We start from the raw sequence: 20,270 nt of genomic DNA, 5'->3' as shown, positions 1-20,270 counted from the left end.
TGTAATCCCAGCTACTCAGGAGGCTGAGGCAGGAGAATCACTTGAACCCGGGAGGCAGAGGTTGCAGTGAGTGAGTCAATATCACACCATTGCACTCCAGCCTGGGCGACAGAGCAAGACTCCGTCGCAAAAAAAAAAAAAAAAAAAAAAAAAATCCACATTGAAGTAAGTGTTAGCAGACTTCATCTCCAGGAAAGGGAAGATACTTAAATAGTTAACACAATATATTTAAAATGAGTGGGAGAACTTCCTCCATCAAATGCTGTTGAAAACGTGTGAGTGGTTGTCATGCCCCAGACATCAAGGAACCCATCCATGAGGCCTTCCCACACAGACCGACCTCAGGAAGGGAAGGAGGAAGTAGGCCATTCTGACAGCCACAACCTGAGTTGAGGAAACAAGCAGAGGAACACAGAGAGTCTACATACAGTAAAAGGTGACAGGAGGTAAGCTGCACACAAGGGAAGCCGAGATGGGTTGGAGGCAATTAAGGGTGTGTTGCTGCCTCTGTGGCCAAGAGGTGAGTGCAAAGCCCTACGGTGCCCTGTTTAGAGAAGGCTATTGTTTCAAACATATTTTACTTGGTCCCTGGAGGCAGCATGAAACTGTGAAAGAAAGAGCCTTACCCCTTTTTTCAAGGAGCTCCAGACCACAGTTATGGGTTGGGTGTGGGTGGTTGCCATTCGTTCATTTATGCCTGTCTGATATGGAGCCTCCCTCTGTTACCAGCCCTGTGCACTCAAGTGCCTTGCAGTCCAGTGAGGATTAACTGTAGGTAAGATGAGATGATGGGCATAAGTGTAACTGCTGAGGAGGCTTCATAAAGGGAAAGGTGATAAGAACTGAGCTTTTCTGGCATGAGGAGTTTACCAGGCAGGAGAAGTAGAGACGCTAGGCTAGGCAAATAGGCTGCAGCCATAATTCTGTGGAGAAACAGGTGTTGAACCAAGGCAACTCCATCTGGAGACATGTATAAGAAAGATTAGGAGATGGAATCTCCATCTTGGTCACTTACTTGGTCCTCTAAGACAGAAATGGGACCGAGAGTCTCTTAAATACTGGAGTTGTCCTGTCTCCTTGGGCTGATACCCTGAACTGTCACATTTGGGTGAATAACACATTAAGGGGTAGACGGTCAGTTTGGGGGAATAAACTAAGTGACTAGGTTGCGGTTCCTCCTCCCAACTAAGCAGACCTCCTGGTGAGTGGTCTTGGGTTGCCCTGTGAGCCCTGAAGCTGTGAATGGGCCCCACAGATACTCTAAAGCCAGGCGTCCATGTGTGCCCGGCTGGGGATCTAGGCCCCCCTGGTCTACCTAGGAATCTGAGTCTTGGTGGTCTGAGACACCTGGGGGACGACGTATCCCGGAGAAGGGACCAGGATTAAAGGCCACTCCCCAGGCTGCCCGGAGGAGGCTAGAAGGAAGGCGAGGTAGCCGCAGTCCCAGGGAGGGTCTCACCCCTTGCTCCAGGGATGCGTTCTGGCGGGCCTGGCTGTGCGAAATCTGGGCTAGTGGCTTTGGCTGCGAACGGATTAGGTCTGATCCGATTAGAGCCTGGGCCGTCGGCTTCGCCCCCTTGCCAGGCTCTGCCAACGCCCGCCCCTCCCTGGTGGAGACCCGGAGACCTCCCTGAGAGCCTTCCCGCCCGGAACACGGGATTGGTGCAGAAATTCGAGAGGCTCCATGCGCCCCGGGCCTGGCTTGTTTCCACAGTGGGGGCTCTTGCTTCCGCCCCCTGCGGCTCTTCTGAGCCCCGCCCCGACCTTGCGGGTATCTGGGCCCGCGACGTCCCCGCCTCCATGCTTGCCGCGTGGCGGGTGGGTTCCTCCGGGTCGGGGCCCCGTGCCGCCTGTTCACCTGGGGCAGGACCGTGGCCCCATCCCACAGGTCTCCCGCCCGTGCACCTGTCGCCTAACGCCGCTTGCCGCGCCGCGCAAGTACGCTTGCCCAGCGCTCCCAGTCCATGTGTCTCCTAGTCCCCAGCGAGGGGTCTGTCTGTTCCCCTGGCAGGCGGACCGAGGGGCCGGCGTCAGCGCTACGTGCGGCGGGGCCGGCGCGGCGGGCGGGGTGAGGGCGGCGCTGAGCGCAGCGGCGGCAGCGGCGGCGCGGGAGGCGGGGAGGCGCGGCGCGCCGGGGACAGCGGCGGACGGCGGCGGCGGCATGCGGCTCCTCGCGCTGCCCATCGTGGGCTGAGGCGTCCGCAGAACGGGCGGGAGGCGCGGCGGCCGGGAGAGCCGAGGGCGCAGCCAGCCGGGCGGACCGCGGACAGCGGTCGGGGCGCCGCGCCATGGGGCGAGCCGGGGGCGGGGGCCCGGGCCGGGGGCCGCCGCCACTGCTGCTGCTTCTGGGGGCCGCGCTGGTCCTGGCCTCTGGGGCCGTGCCGGGTAGGTATGACTGCGCCCGGGACCCCCGCGGCCCTCGCGCCCCACCCAGGGCAGGGGTCCCGCTGGCTGCAGGGACAGGTGGAGCCGTGAGCTGTGGCAAGGGGGCGGGGCACCGCCTAGCCACGGCCGGGCGTCGGAAGGGTCCCAGGAGGTGGTGGGGGTCCGGGGAAGGCCGACCCGGATGGAGGCCGACCCAGGTGGGGGTAGCCGGGACCCAAGAGCGCGGGCCAATGTGCGGGCTGGGGGCGGGGCCGGGGGCGGGGCTGGGGCGGGGCCTGAGGGTGAGACTTCAGGGCGGAACCTGGAGCTGAAGGAGCGAGCCTGTGGACGCGGCTCAGGGTGGGTTCCCGAGGGTGAGACTTCTGGGTGGGCCGAGCTGGGGGCCGCCCTGGCCTGGCTCCTCAGACGGCAGGGCAGGTCCGGCGGGACCCGAGCCGCGAGCCGTTGGGCGGGCTGTGATCCTGGGCTTGGGGGCAGACTCCGGGACGGGGCTTAGAGGTGCCGGGTGAATGGGGTCACACTGGGGCGGTGGGGTCTGCGGGTGGCGGGGTCTGGGTTGACCGGGTCTAGGCAAGCTGACCTGGCTGGGTCGGGCCCGGGCTCCAGGGCTCCCCAGCGCGCCGCCCTGACGCCCCGCCCCTCGCCCTCCCGCCCGCAGCGCGTGAGGCGGGCAGCGCGGTCGAGGCCGAAGAGCTGGTGAAGGGCAGGCCGGCGTGGGAGCCGCGTGCCAACGACACGCGAGAAGAAGCCGGCCCACCAGCGGCTGGGGAAGATGAGGCGTCGTGGACCGCGCCTGGCGGCGAGCTGGCCGGGCCAGAGGAGGTGCTGCAGGCGACCGGCACCGCCTGGCTGGAGGCTGACAACCCAGGCCTGGGAGGAGTGACCTCAGAGGCGGGTAGTGGCGATGCCCAGGCCCTTCCAGCTACGCTCCAGGCTCCCCACGAGGTCCTCGGGCAGTCAGTCATGCCCCCTGCCATTCCTGAGGCTACAGAAGCCAGCGGGCCACCCTCCCCCACCCCTGGCGACAACCTGAGCCCAGCTTCTGAACTCCCCAAGGAGAGCCCCTTGGAGGTTTGGCTGAACCTGGGGGGCAGCACACCCGACCCTCAAGGGCCAGAGCCGACTTACCCCTTTCAGGGCACCCTGGAGCCCCAACCGGCATCAGATATCATTGACATCGACTACTTCCAAGGATTGGATGGTGAGGGTCGTGGCGCAGACCTGGGGAGCTTCCCAGGGTCACCAGGAACCTCAGAGAACCACCCTGATACTGAGGGAGAGACCCCTTCCTGGAGCCTGCTTGACTTATACGATGATTTCACCCCCTTTGATGAATCTGATTTCTACCCCACCACATCCTTTTACGATGACTTGGATGAAGAGGAGGAGGAGGAGGAGGATGACAAAGATGCAGTAGGAGGTGGAGACCTAGAAGATGAAAATGAGCTTCTAGTGCCCACTGGGAAGCCCGGTCTGGGGCCCGGGACAGGCCAGCCCAACAGTCGATGGCATGCTGTCCCTCCACAGCACACTCTGGGGTCGGTCCCCGGCAGCAGCATCGCCCTCAGGCCCCGCCCAGGAGAGCCAGGCAGGGACCTGGCCTCCAGTGAAAATGGCACTGAGTGCCGCAGTGGCTTTGTGCGGCATAACGGCTCCTGCCGGTCAGTGTGCGACCTTTTCCCAAGTTACTGTCACAATGGCGGCCAGTGCTACCTGGTGGAGAACATAGGGGCCTTCTGCAGGTAAGGGCATGGCAGGCAGGTGCATAGGGACACTGAAGTGTGTATGTGAGGCCGACTCAACAGAGGGCAGTGTGACAGGCACAGCTTGCAAGAGGTTGTACAGTCGTAGGATTCCCAGGTGGAGAAATGTTCACTCAGGCTTCTACAGAATTACTTCGTAAAATACACTTCCTGTGACCTTATCACTAGGAGAGATTCCTCAGAAATAAGATTCTGTCTTTCCTCTGTGCGTTGTGTCCTTACCCAAACCCTCAGTTACAAGGGCAAAATGAGGCTGGGCGCCGTCGCTCACGTCTGTAATCCCAGCACTTTGGGAGGCCAAGGTGGGCAGATCACTTGAGGTCAGGAGATCGAGACCATCCTGGCTAACACGTGAAACCCTACTAAAAATGCAAAAATTAGCCGGGCGTGGTGGCGGGCGCCTGTAGTCCCAGCTACTAGGGAGGCTGAGGGAGAATGGTGTGAACCCAGGAGGCGGAGCTTGCAGTGAGCGGAGATTGTGCCACTGCACTCCAGCCTGGGCGACAGAGCGAGACTCCGTATCAAAAAAAAAAAAACCATAAAAAATTTAGCCGGATGTGGTGGTGGGCGCCTGTAATCCCAGCTACTCCGGAGGCTAAGGCAGGAGAATTGCTTGAACCTGGGAGGTGGAGGTTGTGGTGAGCCGAGATCGCACCATTGCACTCCAGCCTGGGTAACAGGAGCGAAACTCTGTCTCAAAAAAAAAAAAAAAAAGAAAAAGAAAAAGGCAAAATGAAGGGACTTCTTTAAGACTTTTGGAAAGAGGGCTGGGTTGAGGAGTGTTTGCTGGAGAGAGTTCTGGCGGTACTGGTGAGAGGGGTAGGCCCATAAACCTACTCTGTGGGATAAAGACAGCTGCTGAACACTGCTCTGTGCCTTGTGCACAGAGGGAGGAGGGGCCAGTTCCTCAGAAGGGATGTAGGCATGCAAACTCAAAAGGAAGGACCTTCTTGGAAACAGACCCCAAAATGCAGCCACTCACACAGGTAAAATCAAGCTAAGGGTCTTCGTATTGCAGATGGAGGGGTGTTTCTTGACTTTGGGAGGTGGCTTTTTTCTCTCTACTTTGATGTTTGTCTACCTTGGGATATCATATCCATAATCCTTTTAAAGACTCAGAGTTTAGTTTCCCTAAGGGCATTGTCTGCAGCTCATCAGTAATTACCCTACTCACCTCACTCTTGGGAACTGCCCTCACAGTGAGGTATTTAACTTGCTGCAGAGCTTGCAGCCTGATTCCAGAAGAATCCCAGGTTGGGGTGATCAGGTGGTTTGCTTGTCTCCATCCTTTACTGGCTGTAGAAGTGGAGTAGAGCCCTCAGACTCCTTTGAGGGTTGTCTCCATTAGTCCTAAGTGGAGCACTTCTGTCATCTGACTGTCTCTTTTTATTTTTAGTAGAGACAGCGTTTCACCATATTGGCCAGGCTGGTCTCAAACTCCTGACCTCAAGTGATCCGCCCACCTCAACTTCTCAAAGTGCTAGGATTACAGGCGTGAGCCACCATGCCCGGCCAGGGTATCTCTTTTTCAAGTGTCATTCTCCATCCTTCTTGTTCTTGTTTGTTCTGCAGGTATATGAAGAATTCAAGTTCCTTAAGTCCTGATGTAGTGATCAGAGAATAACATATAGAAAGCAATGAGCATTTTGTCCTTGGCATTGTAACTTGAGTTCCAGTTTCTTTCTATGAAGTTCTTTTTTGTTTGTTTGTTTTGAGATGAAGTCTTGCTCTGTCGCCCAGGCTGGAGTGCAGTGGCACAATCTCGACTCACTGTAATCACCGCCTCCCAGGTTCACACCATTCTCCTGCCTCAGCCGCCTGAGTAGCTGGGACTACAGGTGCCCGCCACCACACCCGGCTAATTTTTTGTATTTTTAGTAGAAACGGGGTTTCACTGTGTTAGCCAGGATGGTTTCAATCTCCTGACCTCGTGATCTGCTCACCTCAGCCTCCCAAAGTGCTGGGATTACAGGCGTGAGCCACTGCGCCTGGCCGAAGTTCTTTTTTATAAATGGTCATGACTTTAGGGTCACTCATAGGACGTGACCACACAGTTCTTGGAGTTGCCCAGCCACTGCCAAAAGGAGGTACTGTGATTAAGAAATTGTAGCAGTTTTATTTTAAAAAAGAAAATATGGCAATAAACTAACTTGCCCATTGATTAAGGGCTACCAGAAATATGAGGAAACCCTGTGATTTTGCTCCTCAAACTTCAGTTTGGGGGACTATAGTGATGTAGCCTGGGGGTTGTGCAACCTCTTTGCAAAATCATCATCTTTCATCCTATTGGAGGCCTGGAATTTTCACCTTCAAAGTGAACTCCTCATAATAGTATGAAATTTTACAGCTCTAGAGAGCTGTAAAAATTCCCAGAATCTCCTGGAACTCTCGGAAAATTCCCAAGTAGAAGAATAAGATTGTCTTCCTCACTAAGCTACATGGCTCTGCCAGCATGGGTCTACCAGCCTCTCACTGCCTCGCAAGGGCTTCTCCACGTGTCCACTCCAGTTCCCCTTGCTTAGCTTCCATCCCAGGATCACATTCGGGCCTTCCTACCAGATTCCTCCCCTGGCTGTGTACACCCAGGCCTGGCCACGGCTTGAAAACTATTTTTGCATTCCACTCACAGGAGACTGCTGAGCCGTTGGTTGCAGACTGCAGTGTGCCTTTGTCTCTGTCACCCTGACCCACTGCAGGGAAATGAGCAGAGCCGTGGCGGAACTTCTCTAGAACACTGGAGTAGAGGGCCCCGCTTAGAGGGGTCTGCATTCCCTGGCAACCTCAAACAGATAGCCCTCCATGACGGCAGAGGCTCAGTTGGAAAACAAAGAATTTCTTGCTAGCCATGTCTCCCCACCCTATTCTAGATGTGGAGTAGCCAGTTCTCTGGTGCATAATTTCCCCATTTCTGGACCCTTTTCTCTTGTCAGTCATTCACCCTGAGGTTCATGTCCTCCCTCCTTTGCCTGCCTCTGTATCCTTCCACATCTTTCCTCTTTGAAGTAGCCTCGTTCCCATGGAAACAGCAATGTCATTGGAAGAGTTGGAGCCTGGGAATGTCCCCAAGGGCAGGAGAAAGTCACTCAACAAAAAGACTAAAACCCACCCAGAGGGTTGATTCTCACTGTGCTTGCATGACAGTTCTCATAGTACTAGAATAGGGAGCTTTAGGGGCAGAACTTGGGGGGCTGCAGAGATAGAAGGATCTACATCCATCTTTCTGTTTGTCCTTGTCTGTCACTTCCTTATTTTTCGGTGTCTTCTTAGCCACGTGAACTAGGTGGGACTACAAAGCAGCAAGATAGGTTTGCATGTGCAGGGCAGGTCCTGGGACTTTGTAGTTGTAGCTCTTATTCCTCTTGTCTTTCACCCAGAGCCAAGGGCAGGGAGAGACCTGAGAGGATCCTGTTGGTGTCTTCATTGAGGCTGCACAGCAGAAGACCAGGATTCCCTTCCCTCCTCAGTCACTTAGCAGTCAGAGAACTTTGACCAGTTCACTCAGTTTCTCTACTCCTCGGTTACCTCATTTATATCACAGACCTCAGAGCTCCCTGGCCCACTTCATAGAATGGTTGTGAAGGTGGGGGCGATCACACCAGCTCTGAGGTCTGTGCAGATTCGGAGCATTGCAGTTGCTCTAGTTGGCCTTAGGAACAGGCTGTGGAGATAGGTGTTGGGGTGAGGGCCCAGGCCCTTGCTGTGGCCGTGGCTGCCTGCTCCATCGCTACGGTTTCTCAATGTCGCTGCTGCAGGTGCAACACACAGGACTACATCTGGCACAAGGGGATGCGCTGCGAGTCCATCATCACCGACTTCCAGGTGATGTGCGTGGCCGTGGGCTCAGCTGCCCTCGTCCTGCTCCTGCTCTTCATGATGACGGTGTTCTTCGCCAAGAAGCTCTACCTTCTCAAGACGGAGAACACCAAGCTGCGTAGGACCAAGTGAGTCTGTGTCACTCACCCGTCCACCCAGGTCAGGGTGTGGGAGGCCCCCGACCCTGCTATACCCCTCCAATTGATCCAGGGACTTTGTCCTGAGGGTTTCTGGCACCTGTGCTCCATTCCCAGCTGTTTTGTTGGTGCTAAAGATTCACCCAGGCTCATCTGTTCCCACACAAAATGTGCTGGAGCTGCAGCAGAGGTGAAGCCCCTGTGGCACACTGCCGCTGTCCAGCAGCTTTCCCAAACCCCTGCCCTAGGCATCTGAGAGCCTGCTTTAAAAAGGCAACCAGCATGTAGCTACTCCTCTAGCCCCCAAGTAAGTTACTCAGTCTGTCCACCCTCCTGATAGCCCCTTCTTCCCTGGACTGTGACAGCCAGCAGCCAGTGCGAGATGTCATTCACAATTCTGTGTGGAGGAACTCCATCTCTTTCACATCTGTCATCCAAAACCATCTCCTCTTCGGTGAATGCTGAGGAGAAAGTGTTTATTGAGCACCATACTGCATTGGTTTTTGAAAGCTAGTCAAGCCTGTGTCCAATCGGAAGTGCAAGGAACTTAAGGAAATCCTCTTTACCTCTCCTGAAAAGAATATGTGGGGAGAACTAGGTTTAACTTCCTCTACTGTGGATTTTAAGGGCCATATGGGATGTAGAATCTTATTTCAGCTCTTCCCTTAGCAAAGCAGTGACTATTGTGTGCATGTGAGAATCAACATGTGTTTGCCTTTAAGCCTGTGCCTTGAACACTAGGATGTGACCTTATACGCTATGAGAGAATTACTCCTATCACTAAGCAAAGTTAGAAAACCTTTTGGAAGTGTCACAGGAGTCACAAAAGGGAGATTGGAGTTCAGCTTCCTTGGGACCCCAGAAACAATTTATGCAGAACTGCTCCCACTTCCCTTTCAACCTGTTGCCCCATTAATCCCCCTCCCCTTGACCTGAGACTTCCTCTAGAGAATATGACTGAAGGACTTTCCCTGGGTCCTGGGAAAAGGACAAAACACCATCTGTTGCTCCTTTGCTGGGTAGACTCACACAATATACAGATGCCAGCAGCTCTCTGCAGCCTTTCAGCTAACCGCCGCGGGGCTGGTAGGGCCTCTCCATTGTGCCTGTGCACTGAGGCGGGCTGCATCTACGCACGTGATCACTCCAGAAAGACACAGTCCTGGACCCCTGGCTCCTCACAACTACACCAAGGGGGTGGGTGAGCAGGGGTATCCAGGGGACAGGAGATGGGACTGCTTCAATCACGGCAGTTGCTGATGAGGATGGAGGAGAGAAAGGAACAACAGCCAGGGCAGTGAAGAAGCAAGAGCTGAAGCCAGGTGCAGGACACTATTCTAGGGCCTCCTCCTCTAGCCAGCCCTGTGTTTTTCACAGAGCATGGCCCTCTTGTTTCTCCACATGCCTTCTTTCTTTCCCAAGCCTGGTTACTGCTTTGATGGTGTGACATGCACCTGGTGCACTGCAGATACTGCCATAATTTATTTATTCTAAAATATACCTTTTTTCCCCCACATATTAACATCTCTGAAATTGGATTGTGTCTTACAATCACTGGCATCTTTTTTTTTTTTTTAATTGAGACAGGGTCTCACTATGTTACCTAGGGTGGTCTTGAACTCCTGGGCTCAAGTGATCCTTCCACCTCAGCCTCCCAAATAGCTGTGACTACAGGCATGCACCACTGTGCCCAGCCACTGGCATCTTATGATCACTGTTGGCCACATGGTAGTTATGATGTAGTGGTAATTCCCCGGCATGCACAAATGGGTTCCTAGCTGTTCATATTGTTGTCAGTCCCTTATCTAAAGTCTAAAAGAACTACTTCAAGTATATAAGAAAAGCTCAGTTGGGCATGGTGGCTCACGCCTATAATCCCAGCACTTTGGGAGGCCGAGGCAGGTGGATCACGACGGGTGGATCACAAGGTCAGGTGTTCAAGACCAGCCTGGCCAAGATGGTGAAACCCCGTCTCTACTAAAAATACAAAAATTAGCTGGGTGTGGTGATGGGCGCCTGTAGTCCCAGCTACTCGCGAGGCTGAGCCAGATAATGCTTGAACCCAGGAGGTGGAGGCTGCAGTGAGCCGAGATTGTGCCACTGCACTCCAGCCTGGGCAACAGAGCAAGACTCTGTCTCAAAAAAACAAAAACAAAAACAAAAAAAACCTCTAAGGTGTAAGAAAGTATTGGATGATGGTTTAAGTGGTGGAAGTGTTTTTATTTTTTCTTAATGGTACATCAAATAATGGTGCATCTTATTACAGTCCATGGCATTTGGCTAGATGCTATGACTCATGCCTGTAATCCCAAGACTTTGGGAGGCCAAAGCAGGAGTACCACCTGAACCCAAGGATTTGAGTCCAGCCTGAGCAACATAGCAAGACCTCATCTTTACAAAAAAAAAAAAAAAATTTGTTTTAAGATAATCCAGGAGAGGGGAGGGGGAGAGCATTAGGACAAACAGCCAATGCACGTGGGGCTTAAAACCTAGATGATGGGTTGATGGGTGCAGCCAACTACCATGACACACGTATACCTATATAACAAACCGACATGTTCTGCACTTATATCCCGGAACTTAAAGTAAAATTTTAAAAAAAGATAATCCGTGGCATTTGATAAAACACAGTATTTGGCTGGGCACAGTGGCTCACACCTGTAATCCTAACACTTTGGGAGGCTGAGGCAGGCAGATTGCTTGAGCTCAGGAGTTCAAGATCAGCCTGGGCAACATGGTAAAACCCCATCTCTACAAAAATTACCTGGGCATGGTGGCATGCACCTGTAGTCCCAGCTACTTGGGAGGATGAGGTGGGAGGATCACTTGAACCCAGGAGGTCAAGGCACAGTGAGCTGTGATTGTGCCACTGCACTCAAGCCTGGGCAACAGAGTGAGACCCTGTCTCAAAAAGAAAAGAAAAGAAAAGCCTTTAAAAACCGATAACCAGCACTAGGCACAGTTCTGCACTTACCAATAAAATTTAAAATACTTTTTTTAATAAAGAAAGAAATACAGTATTTGGTTTTTTTGTTTGTTTGTTCTTTGAGGTGGAGTCTCGCTCTGTTGGCCTGGCTGGAGTGCAGTGGCACGATCTCGGCTCACTGCAACCTCCGCCTCCCGGGTTCAAATGATTCTCCTGCTTCAGCCTCCCAGGTAGCTGGGATTACAGGTGCATGCCACCACAGCCAGCTAATTTTTGTATTTTTAGTAGAGATGGGGTTTCACCATGTTCACCAAGCTAATCTGACTCCTGACCTCAAGTGATCTGCCTGCCATAGCCTCCCAAAGTGCTAGGATTACAGGCGTTGAGCCACCACGCCCGGCCAAAATACAGTATTTGATCCAGAAGCTGAGACATTGTCATGTTTTGTCGTGATTATTTCACTTACATTTTTCCTTCACTCTTCTCTCTTAATCAGCAAATTCCGGACCCCAGCTGAACTCCACAATGATAACTTCTCCCTCTCCACCATTGCCGAGGGCTCTCACCCAAATGTAAGGAAACTTTGCAACACTCCCCGTACCTCCTCCCCCCATGCCCGTGCCTTGGCTCACTATGATAACGTTATCTGTCAGGTAACTTGTTTTCTTCACATCTCTCCTCTTATGCATGCTTTGGCCCCTAGCCCATGTCTGGTGTCTATTTCAAAGTATGAAATCCCCAGAGAGCTCTGGAGGTCAGCCTAGGGCAACTGGGTTGGGCAGCAAAGGTGGGAATAAGCACTTGATGATGGATCACTTATTTGACAAGCAGAATTTTAAATAGAAAAGGTCTTTTTCTTTTTAAAATTTTTATAGAGATGAGGTCTCACTGTGTTGCCCAGGCTGGTCTCAAACTCCTGGCCTCAAGTGGTCTTCGTGCCTCAGCCTCCTAAAGTGCTCGGATTGTAGGCGTGAGCCACCTGCCTGGCTGAGAAGATCTTTTTCTAGGATTACTCATGACTTTTTGCTTCATCTATGCTTTAGAAGTCTGATTATTGTCTTATTTTCCATATCAAGGAGAAAGGCTCTGCTTTCACTGCTGAGGAATTTCATGATGGTCAGTGAAGCAAATGATGGTTGCTCTTTGGGATGGGTGGAAAGAGTTCTGTGTCCTTGCTGCTATTTGAAGACCCTAAGAACTGGCAGGGTTATACACAGCTGGTTAGGGCCAAGGTCTGAAAACCAAACACTGGCAGAGCCTTAAGTCTAGGAATAATCCTGTTCTTAGGAGGATGGGCTTATAAATATCAGTTGAAATCCAATAAAGATCCCAATAGACCATTTTCTTTTCTTTTTTTTTTTTTTTTTTGAGACGGAGTCTCGCTCTGCCGCCCAGGCTGGAGTGCAGTGGCCGGATCTCAGCTCACTGCAAGCTCCGCCTCCCGGGTTCACGCCATTCTCCTGCCTCAGCCTCCCGAGTAGCTGGGACTACAGGCGCTGCCACCTCGCCCGGCTAGTTTTTTGTATTTTTAAAGTAGAGACGGGGTTTCACCGTGTCAGCCAGGATGGTCTCGATCTCCTGACCTCGTGATCCGCCCGTCTCGGCCTCCCAAAGTGCTGGGATTACAGGCTTGAGCCACCGCGCCCGGCCTCAATAGACCATTTTCTAAAGACTATGGCCTAGTGTATTGCCTAGATTAGACCAGTAAAATACTAGAGAGAATTTCGAAAACAAGGCAGAAACCATCCAAATCCCAAATCGTGCCACATCCAAATCCTAGAATTCTCTATATAATGCAGGTTCCATACTTCAAGATAAATGCATTTTTACACAGATTATTACACAGATAAACAAGCTAAACTGAGACTGCAGACTGAAGCAATGGAGTTTAAGAAGAAATTTAGAAGACGTTCTTAGAAATCATGGACCATAGAGTGTCAGACCTCACAGGGGCCTCAGCAGTCTAGACCAATACTGTCCAGTGGAACTTTCTGTGAAATACAAGTATTCTACATCTGCTCTGTCTACTACAACAGCCACTAGCCACTTGCGGCTGCAGAGCTCTTAAAAGGTAGTTAATGCTACCACTTTACACAATGCAGACCTAGACTCCTGGGCTCAAGTGATACCCCTGCCTCAGCCTCCTGAGTCGCTAGGACTACAGGCATGTGCCACCACACCTGGCTCATTATTTTAACTTTTGTAAAGATGGGGTTTTGCCATGTTGCCCAGGCTGGTCTCAAACTCCTGGGTTCAAGTGATCCTCCTGCCGCAGCCTCCCAAAGTGTTAGGATTACAGGTGTGAGCTACCATGACTGTCCTTTTTCCTTTTGTAGATGGGGAAATTGCAGCCCCAGAAGGAGGAAGAGAGAATAAGAGTAAATGTGTGGCCTCATTCACAAAACCCCAGAATAGGAAATCTTGGCCTGGTACAGGAGAAGTAAATGGGTGAATTTAAATATGAAGTAAAAGAGGTAAACTTAGGATAATTTTTTAAAGACTTTGATGTAAAGGGTAGAAAAAGAACAGATTATTTCACTTGGTATGTACCAAGATACAACAAGTAAGGTCAAGATGAACATTATAACCAAGGAAACACTATGTCTTATAAACTGTAAGATTGGTCGCCATGTTCATCAACCCACAGAGATGTAGGCACCCTGAGGGCAGGACAGAGTCTCGCTCACTCTTCTCGGTGAGCACATTACCCCGCCCTCTTCAGTAACATGCACACAGTCAGCACTTGCTGAATACTAGTGAGTGATGGCCTGCTACGGGGGCTCTCGGTTCCACTGGCCAATCTGCCATCCTGCAGATGGCAGCAGGTCTGCCACGGCGGGAGCTCCTGTAGTCAGCATGTTCACTGTCCACGGTTGGACAGAGTCCTCCCACTCCGCTTGACAGAGTGCAAGCGTCCTTAGGAAAGTTTCTGACCCTTGTGTTTCTGGTACCATAGCTTCAGACACCTTTCCTCTTCCCAGAGGGGGAAAAGAAAGAGCTCCTCTTGGAGGGCTTGGCTACACAGCCAGTGCAAAGGTTTCTTGTTCTTGGCTGATCCAGCTTTGTGGAAAGTGAGGTTTTTGTACCTGAACACTGCCACTGACCCTTAGTTCAGAAGATGGCAAGCCTTGAAAACAGCAGAGCAGGGGGTGGTCAGCCACAGAAGGGTGGTGGTCGGCCACAGTGGGTGGTTGGCCACAGGCAGTGGTGATCTAGCATGAGGCTTGGGGGTCAGCTACGGGGCGGGTGAGGGTGTCGGCCATGGTGGGCTATGCCTGAGACAGGGTGATGGGGTGGCCAAGGCAGCACTCAAGCCATCCGTTAGGAAGCAGCAAGATCTGGCTCTGGTTCTCTCCTGGCTCCTCTTAGATCTTGAGGCTGATGCCTTCTTTTTTTTTTTTTTTTTTTTTTTTTGAGATGGAGTATCGCTCTGTCGCCCAGGCTGGAGTGCAGTGACCAATCTTGGCTCACTGCAAGTTCCGTCTCCCGGGTTTACACCATTCTCCTGCCTCAGCCTCCTAAGTAGCTGGGACTACAGGCGCCCGCCACCTCGCCCAGCTAGATTTTTTGTATTTTTTAGTAGAGACGGGGTTTCACCGTGTTAGCCAGGATGGTCTCGATCTCCTAACCTCATGATCCGCCCGTCTCGGCCTCCCAAAGTGCTGGGATTACAGGCTTGAGCCACCGCGCCCGGCCCCCCCCCTTTTTTTTTAACCAAATACCCAGACTCCAAGGAGATTGAGGCTGGTGTCTTTCTGTCAGCTTGTGCCCAAGGGGACATCATCCTCTCCTCTCTGAAAGCAGAGAGGTGACTCTCCTATCCAGCAGGAAATGTACTGGTGGATTTTCTACCTTCATCTCTAATTCTCTCCACCTCACCCAAAGGTCAAACTTAGTCATATTCAAGATCTTGTGGGCATTGCTGATGAACACTGTTGCCACTTGTTTATGAAGTGAAGCCCTGCTCACTGCTACAGCCGCCACACTGACTGCCTCCAAGGGGTGCCAGCAGCCGGGGAGAGTGAGAAATCCTCCAGATGAGCCGGGAGGAGAGACGAGGGGGCACTGGAGTCCAGCCTGCCTTGTGGCCTCTCCCCGCCCCTCTCTCCCCGCCCCCAAACTCCTTGCTGGCATTGGTGTTCTCTAAAATTTTGGAGAGTTTTATTTATTTTCATGGAGGCGTTATTTCTTTTATATAAGCAAAATAGGTTGAGCAGGTCAATTTCCTACACTGTTTCAATCACCTCTACTAGCCACACTCTGAAAAGATTGCAAACAAAAAAGTCTGGGGCTTTGGGCCTGTGACAGGGAAGGGTCAGTGGCTGGTATCTGTACCAGTGGCACCTACTTCCCTCCTCCACTCCTCTCTGCCCTCAGGCTGATGTGCGGCTCTGTAGCTGGCCAGCCTTAGGCTGAGTCTGTGTAAGTGTCTTGTGTAGCTGAACAACCAGCCTTGAAGGGTATGTCAGGAGGCACGGAGAGTGTAGGAAGCTGCCCGCGCTCCAGGCACACTGCATGAATGAAGCCACCAGAAACTCAGGGCAGCTGCCCCAACACTGGGCTGCCCTGGTGGTCCCCACAACGGTGCTGTGGAGACCATGGGGGTAACTTGGGTTGTACTAAGATTTGACAGACCTTCCAGGATTTCAGTTTATTACTAGGGTTTCTCCATTGATGCCCCTGTGCTTTTGTTTGTTTGTTTGTTTTTTCCTATTTAACTCTCACTTCCCAGACTCTCCTCTTGCATGTATTTGTTAAAGCACTGACTGCCCACCCTCTTGCAATAGACGTTTGCCTCTGACCAGTGGGGTCTAGACCTGAACCCACATGACCCCTGGGTTGAAGGGTGTCCATATTGCTGGGGTTGAAGGCTGGGAGCAGTGAGTCCACAGTGGTTCCTAGAAACTTATGCCAGATGTTGATCCAGCTCCCTTGTGATGAGGTACTTCTGTTAAGTCAAAGGCAGTTGGACCTGCTGTGGAATTCAGCTACCCTTGGCTTAATAGGATCAAGTTCTAGAGCAAACACCTGGGTTAGGAGAGCCCCATCTTGGTGTAGACATTCCTTTGCCTGTTGTGTTTGTTGGAGGGATTCAGCTTGTCTAATAGCGCTGTTTGTATATCTCTTGCTTTTGTGATATGCTTCTTCCATGCCTTGGCTCAGAAGGCAGTTTTCTTTTTTTTTTTTTTTTTTTTTTTTGAGACAGAGTCTCGCTCTGTCGCCCAGGCTGGAGTGCTGTGGCCGGATCTCAGCTCACTGCAAGCTCCGCCTCCCGGGTTCCCGCCATTCTCCTGCCTCAGCCTCCGGAGTAGCTGGGACTACAGGCGCCCGCCACCTCGCCCGGCTAGTTTTTTGTATTTTTTAGTAGAGACGGGGTTTCACCGGGTTAGCCAGGATGGTCTCGATCTCCTGACCTCCTGATCCGCCCGTCTCGGCCTCCCAAAGTGCTGGGATTACAGGCTTGAGCCACCGCGCGAAGGCAGTTTTCTAATCTGGACCTCATGAGCCCTTGAGGGGTCAGGTTTAATCTGGGAGCTCACCTTCATGGCATCAGAGCTCTGAGACCTGGGTCTGTGAGGAGTCCCTTAGTCTACTTTTCCTCACGTTATGAGAATGTTTCTGTACCCCTGTATGCCCCCAAAGAATATGTGATGAAGGAGTTGAGGGTGAGAGGCTATCTTGAAAGACATAAAAGCAAGTTGTATCCTTGTAAGAGGAGAAGTGAGTATAGGTCCTCTTGTCCTGTTTCAGATTTTAGTGTGATTCAAAGTCCATCCTACATAATGATAGTGTTAGCTCAGCTCTCAAGCTTTCATGCCCATGGTTTCCCCCAAACAGTACAGAAGTACATGAAATAAAAAAGTGCAGCTCTACGTCACCCCCACTTCCCTCTCCATAAAGTACACACGTGTGTGTATATATATACACACAAACACACACCTATATCTATATTTTTGAAACATAAATGAGATTTTGCTATACATATGTTCTACCCCTTACTTTTTTTCAATCAATGTATCATGGAGATCTTTCTGTCTCAGCAGATGGACATTTATGTCGCTGCACAGTGTTTTCTGATTCTAAGCAGTGATTGACCGTTCAACTGGCTACACGTGCTATGTGCAGCTGCCTTGCCTCATGTATGCCTCAGTACTCTGTGAAGTTCATTGTCTTGTTCTTGTCTCATTGGGACAAGAAACATGTGTTCCCCTGTCTACAAATCATGTGTGAAGTCTTTGAAACTCTACTAAATTGTCCTCCTTAATATTGGCCTCTGGAGAAGCACTGAGTGAGGCTGTGGCCATTGGGCAGCTGGCAGTGATTTCCATACGCACAGAACTCGTGGACGCCCCGGTGTCCTGTGTGTACAAGCACCATGGAAAGCCTGGGGTCTCTCCCTACTTTCTTTCCAACTCATCACTCCCATAACCTAGTGCTGTTATGGGTCAAACTCAGTAGCAGGCAGCACAGACGAGGACTCACCAGACTTCTGTGGAGAACACCCTGGTCCTTAAGCATGATCCTGGTCCTTAAGGTAATCTTAAATTTTGGTAGTAGTTGAAGCAAGAATGGCCTTAGCTAGCTGGTCAGATTAGGACACTCTCTACCTTCTTGCCATCCATGAATCTGCCTTAGTGGTTACACACCCTCTTCCATCAGCAGAGTTCCAAGCACTTACAACAGCTGTTTGGGGCACCAGAGAAAGAACTGAAGCCCACTGAATTGTACTAGGTATATTCCCCTTAGGTGGTCCTAAAGGAAATGAGTAAAGCAAGAGTTGCCACAGAAGTTCTCTGAATGTGCAGAATGCAGACCTGGAGGACTTTGTGCTAGTGTGGGCTTCCTGAGAACCTTTAAAAGGCAAATTCAGGCTGGTGTGGTGGCTCACACCTGTCATCCCAGCACTTCGGGAGGCCGAGGTGGGTGGATCACTTGAGGCTAGGAGTTTGAGACCAGCCTGGCCAACATGGTGAAACCCCATCTCTACTAAAAATACAAGTTAGCCAGGCGTGGTCGCGAGCGCCTATAATCCCAGGTTCTGGGGAGACTGAGGCACGAGAATCCCTTGAACCCAAGAGGTTCAAGATTGCAGTCAGCCAAGATCACACTACTGTATTCTGGCCTGGGTGACACAGCGAGACTCCATCTCAAAAATAAATAAACACATACATACATATATACATAAAATGCAAATTCATCTCAGGTTCAGGAGTTTGTCAGAGAGAGCTTGTCACAGGGCTGTAGGCAGTATACATGGATTATTACATTAGAATCAGCAGTGCAAATATCATGTGATGCAGAGTGTGGCAAGCCATTGAGGCAGCCAGGTTCATTCGGGCTTGGATTGAGGACATCCTTTTGACAGGTTCACTTGTGACAATGAGAGACTGACACATCTTTGACCTCTACTCAGGGGACATGCTCTTACTGTGGGGAGAGAGGCCCCTAGCATAGCCAGGAGCAGTTCTGCACTTTACCAGTCCTATGCATACCCCACTCTATACACTGATGAGACATGTTCCCTGACCAAGACATCTTTGTGAAAGCAAAACTCAACAGGATGGAAGGCCAGAGGAAGGCCGGGCTCAGCAGGCCACGCAGAGCTCATCAACACATGAGGCTATAGAGGCACCTGGGCCAAGGGACTCTTTCTTCCCGATCTCTGTTCAAGAGAAAACCTTGGACATGGCCCAAATTAAAGGTATATGTAAGCTGATTACTGTCAAGTTTTCCTCTCTGCCTGGCCATTGCTTTTAAGGATGACTTTCCTAAAAAGTTGCTGCTAATGAGTTACTTTTTGGTTCCTTTTAGTTAATTCAAGTCTTGGAGCTTTTTCCTTGTTTCAGTGATGCTTCCTTCAGCCAGATAGAAAAACCTGATATTATTATTTGATTGCTGTATGCATTGTCTCCCCCCACCCCAACTTTTTCCCTCTTCCAGGATGATCCTAGTGCTCCCCACAAAATCCAGGAGGCCCTCAAATCCTGCCTGAAAGAGGAGGAGTCATTTAACATCCAGAACTCCATGTCGCCCAAACTTGAGGGTGGCAAAGGTGACCAGGCTGACTTGGATGTGAACTGTCTTCAGAATAATTTAACCTAAAACAGAGCAAGAAGAGAGGAAGCGGGGCTGGTGGGGGGGGGGGGTAGGGGAAAGAAACATTATCTCCTCTTGTACAGAGTCTATTTCTTGTAACCATTTGTTAAACTCTTCTTTTTCTGATCTCATGGCATGCTTTGATGTATTTTGTACAGGAGGCAAAAAAAAAAATACTTAAAATAAGCAAAGAAACTGAACAAAATTGCATACATTGGGTTGTTTTGTCTGTGCTGTCTGTACATTGCTTCTGCTGCTGTGATTTCTAAACCTGTGCTGTTATTCAACTGACTTTTTTTTGTACTTTGACCCACCTTTTTTTGAAATACCAGTAAAAAAACAAAGTTCTTGAAATAAAACTTTTAAAAAAGTTATTCATTTTCTTAGTCATTGTGTCCACTCCTTTAAGTTTGAGTTGAGTTACCTCCACTGAAGATGTTTGTTTATCTATTTATTTATTTTGAGGTGGAATCTTGCTCTGTCGCCCAGGCTGGAGTGCAAGGCTCATGGCGGCTTTACCTCCCCAGCTCAAGTGATCCTCCCACCTCAGCCTTCGGAGTAGCTGGGACTACAGGTGCATGACAACACACCTGGCTAATTTATACATCATTTTTTTGGAAAGGCAGAGTCTCACTATGTTGCCCAGGCTGGTCTCAAACTCCTGGGCTCAAGCAATCTTTCACCTCAGCCTCCCAAAGTGCTGGAATTACAGGTGTGAACCACCGCACCTGGCCAAGGATGTATATTTATTTATATTTATTTATTTGTTTGTTTATTTTTTGAGACAGAGTCTCACTCTGTTGCCCAAGCTGGAGTGCAGTGGCGTGATCTCGGCTCAATGCAACCTCCACCTCCTGGGTTCAAGTGATTCTCATACCTCAGCCTCCCAAGTAGCTGGGACTATAGGTGTGTGCCACCAGGCCTGGCTAATTTTTGTATTTTTAGAAGAGACAGGGTTTCACCATGTTGGCCAGGCTGGCAAAGATGTATATTTAAACATGTTTGAAATATCAGAAATGTTCTGTGTGTTTGTCTGCTTAGGCTATCATGACAAAATACCACAGACTGGGTGGCTTAAACAGCACAAATTTATTTTCTCATGGTGCTGGAGGCTGGAAGTTCAAGATCAACCCAAGAGGGTTGGTTTCT

General features: G+C 50.9%; 1 protein-coding gene across 8 annotated transcripts; it reads left to right on the top strand.

Moving 5' to 3' along the window:
- Positions 1-752: 752 nt before the first annotated feature.
- Positions 753-19,495, top strand: CSPG5 (chondroitin sulfate proteoglycan 5). Of its 8 annotated transcripts, none has more exons than XM_077992523.1 (5): positions 753-1,108; positions 3,044-4,127; positions 7,901-8,089; positions 11,521-11,596; positions 18,966-19,495. In XM_077992523.1, exons 2-5 carry the CDS (start codon positions 3,349-3,351, stop codon positions 19,125-19,127), a joined length of 1,206 nt encoding a protein of 401 aa, XP_077848649.1. In that variant the 5' UTR covers positions 753-1,108; positions 3,044-3,348; the 3' UTR covers positions 19,128-19,495. The 8 variants fall into 8 exon arrangements, with proteins under 8 accessions (XP_077848649.1, XP_077848646.1, XP_077848648.1 ...); XM_077992520.1 differs by having other exon boundaries at positions 11,521-11,677; XM_077992522.1 differs by lacking the exon at positions 753-1,108 and adding an exon at positions 1,801-1,938.
- Positions 19,496-20,270: the final 775 nt, after the last annotated feature.

The sequence above is a fragment of the Macaca mulatta genome, chromosome 2, assembly GCF_049350105.2.
Source record: "Macaca mulatta isolate MMU2019108-1 chromosome 2, T2T-MMU8v2.0, whole genome shotgun sequence".
Taxonomy (NCBI): domain Eukaryota; kingdom Metazoa; phylum Chordata; class Mammalia; order Primates; family Cercopithecidae; genus Macaca; species Macaca mulatta.
Note: the sequence above shows the minus strand (reverse complement) of the source record. Positions and strands in the feature narration are given on the sequence as shown.